At 39.9% G+C, this 2,102-nt stretch overlaps 1 protein-coding gene across 1 annotated transcript in view; it reads left to right on the plus strand.

Annotated features, from left to right (window-relative positions):
- Window positions 1-993: 993 nt before the first annotated feature.
- Window positions 994-2,102, plus strand: part of LOC101853763 (ligand-gated ion channel 4-like) — a gene marked incomplete in the record, with an annotated part of 92,187 nt that continues 91,078 nt past the window's right edge. The window contains 1 exon segment of the mRNA NM_001280817.1: window positions 994-1,466. Within this exon segment, the coding sequence (NP_001267746.1) occupies window positions 1,404-1,466 (63 nt within the window).

The following is a 2,102-nucleotide window of genomic DNA, read 5'->3' on the forward strand; positions in this document are numbered from 1 at the left end:
CTCTTGTAGTTGTAAAATAATGCTTGAATGAGTAACGCAGACTTAGTAGTTGCTTTATTTCTGTCTTGCCTAAAGAAAGTGTGTGCTCCCCTCCTTCTTTTTTCTCAAACGTCCCCTCCCCAGCCTCAAGCAAACACACACACACACACACACACACACATACGCTCACACACAAACACACTCGCACACACACACACACACACACACACACTCACATGCACTCACTAACTCACTCACAAACTCACATACATTCATATGCATGTTGTTGTTGTTGTTGTTGTTGTTGTTGTTGTTGTTGTTGTTGTTGTTGTTGTTGTTTTCAAATCCATTTAGCTGCAAGCATTTCGTTCTTGAGCGCAATATTTCCGAATGAAAGCATAATTAAACGGCCATTATTAGAAACGTCAATAGTCGGCTCTCATCTCATTTCAAGTACACGACAGAAAGCTGAATTTGTTTTTGTTTTTGTTTTCTTTCTTTTTTTTGTGTGTAACATATGTGACGAGATGACTGCTTTTCCTTGTCACCCAAATGACACAGATTATTTTTCTCTTGTTTCAGGTGAAAAAAGAGCATTTGACCTGTCGCACATGTTCAAACCAGAAGCTGGGTATTTCAAGGAGGAAAAACAAGCTGATGACAATAATTCAAAGTCACTGTTCTTTGATTGGATTTACTAAAATTTACAACAAAGGATACACGTGCATATCAATTGTGACCTAGCTTTTGATTTGGATACTTATCGTATTCTAACTTTGACTCTTCAATTATTTGGAATCACATTTTACATTTTCTCAAAGACAGCAATAACTTTTCTTTTGATTGCGTATGATTTAAGAAAAAAAACACCTTTTGCTCCCACTCAATTCGTTCCAAGATCTCTCTAGTGAGTAATATGAATTTCAATATGGAAAGCCACGTCTTTTGATTACAGCAGCAGAATCCAATTTCTTGACTACTCCTATTGAAAGTGGTACACACAGCGCTTTGTCTGTGCTTTGTCTGATCTTTCACATAAATAATATCAAGCATCTAAATTGAGCATTGTAGAGTCGATATTCCCTGCAAATAACTCTGGTGGAAGTGTTTCAATAGACAGTGGTGATTAACTGTTCACAGTAGTCGTTGTCTGGTAGAATTCAGAATTGTAAACAGCAGCAGCAGCTATTGCCAGCACTCTAATCCAGGCTGGGACGTTCTATTGTGAGGAAATTCCTGATAGTGAACTGCTTTGCTTAGACAGTCGGGGCTCCATCTTTGCTCAGCTGGCCTACTTGACCGCGTGCTTTGAGTGAATAAGGGCTTGCGCAGGTGCTAAATTCGGCGCTGAATTTGACTGAGTGGATGTCCAGAATTCACTGGAATGTTTGGGACAAGATGAATGGAACCGGAAGTACGCAATCATGGCCGACGGGATAAACCTCATACTGAGTCTCCTTGTGCTCGCTTCTTGTGCAGGTAGGTGGCTACTGTTCACTCATTTAGCTGTTATTGTTGTTAAATGCTGTTGTTACTGTCGTTTTCACTGTCGTCGTCGTTGTTGTTGTTGTTTTTCTTGATGTCACTTGAGCGAGAAAAAGAAAGAGAGGAAAGGAAGGGAAGGGAAGAGGGGGATTGAGACAGAAGATAAAGAAAATGGGAAGACAGACAGAAAGGCAGACAGACGTGGAACATACTAGTGAGTGTAAGAGAGAAAGAGGGAGAAAGATAGAACAAAAGAGAAGAGACGGAAAGTAAAAACGTGAACCAGATAAAAGACATACTGATAGACAGCCAGAGGACAGACTGGCATAGCGTTATCACAGCAAGCTTAAACCTCTTGGAACGTCGCCATACTTAGAGCACAGAGACTTCGCGGAGACCTGAGACGAAGCCTCTGAAAGAAAAGAAACTCGGGTGTGCTTGGCAATGGTTAAGACGAATTTGGCTAATCCCTTTTTCGAAAGTTACTAAAATGAGTATAACGCCTTGTGTCTACGAGGAGTTCAACCAGCTTCTATGTATTGATTGGTCTGTTTGTACCTCTCTATCTATCTATCTATCTATCTATCTATCTATCTATCTATCTATCTATCTATTTATCTATCTATCTATTTATCTAT

This window comes from Aplysia californica, unplaced genomic scaffold (genome assembly GCF_000002075.1).
Source record: "Aplysia californica isolate F4 #8 unplaced genomic scaffold, AplCal3.0 scaffold00039, whole genome shotgun sequence".
NCBI classification, from domain to species: Eukaryota; Metazoa; Mollusca; class Gastropoda; order Aplysiida; family Aplysiidae; genus Aplysia; species Aplysia californica.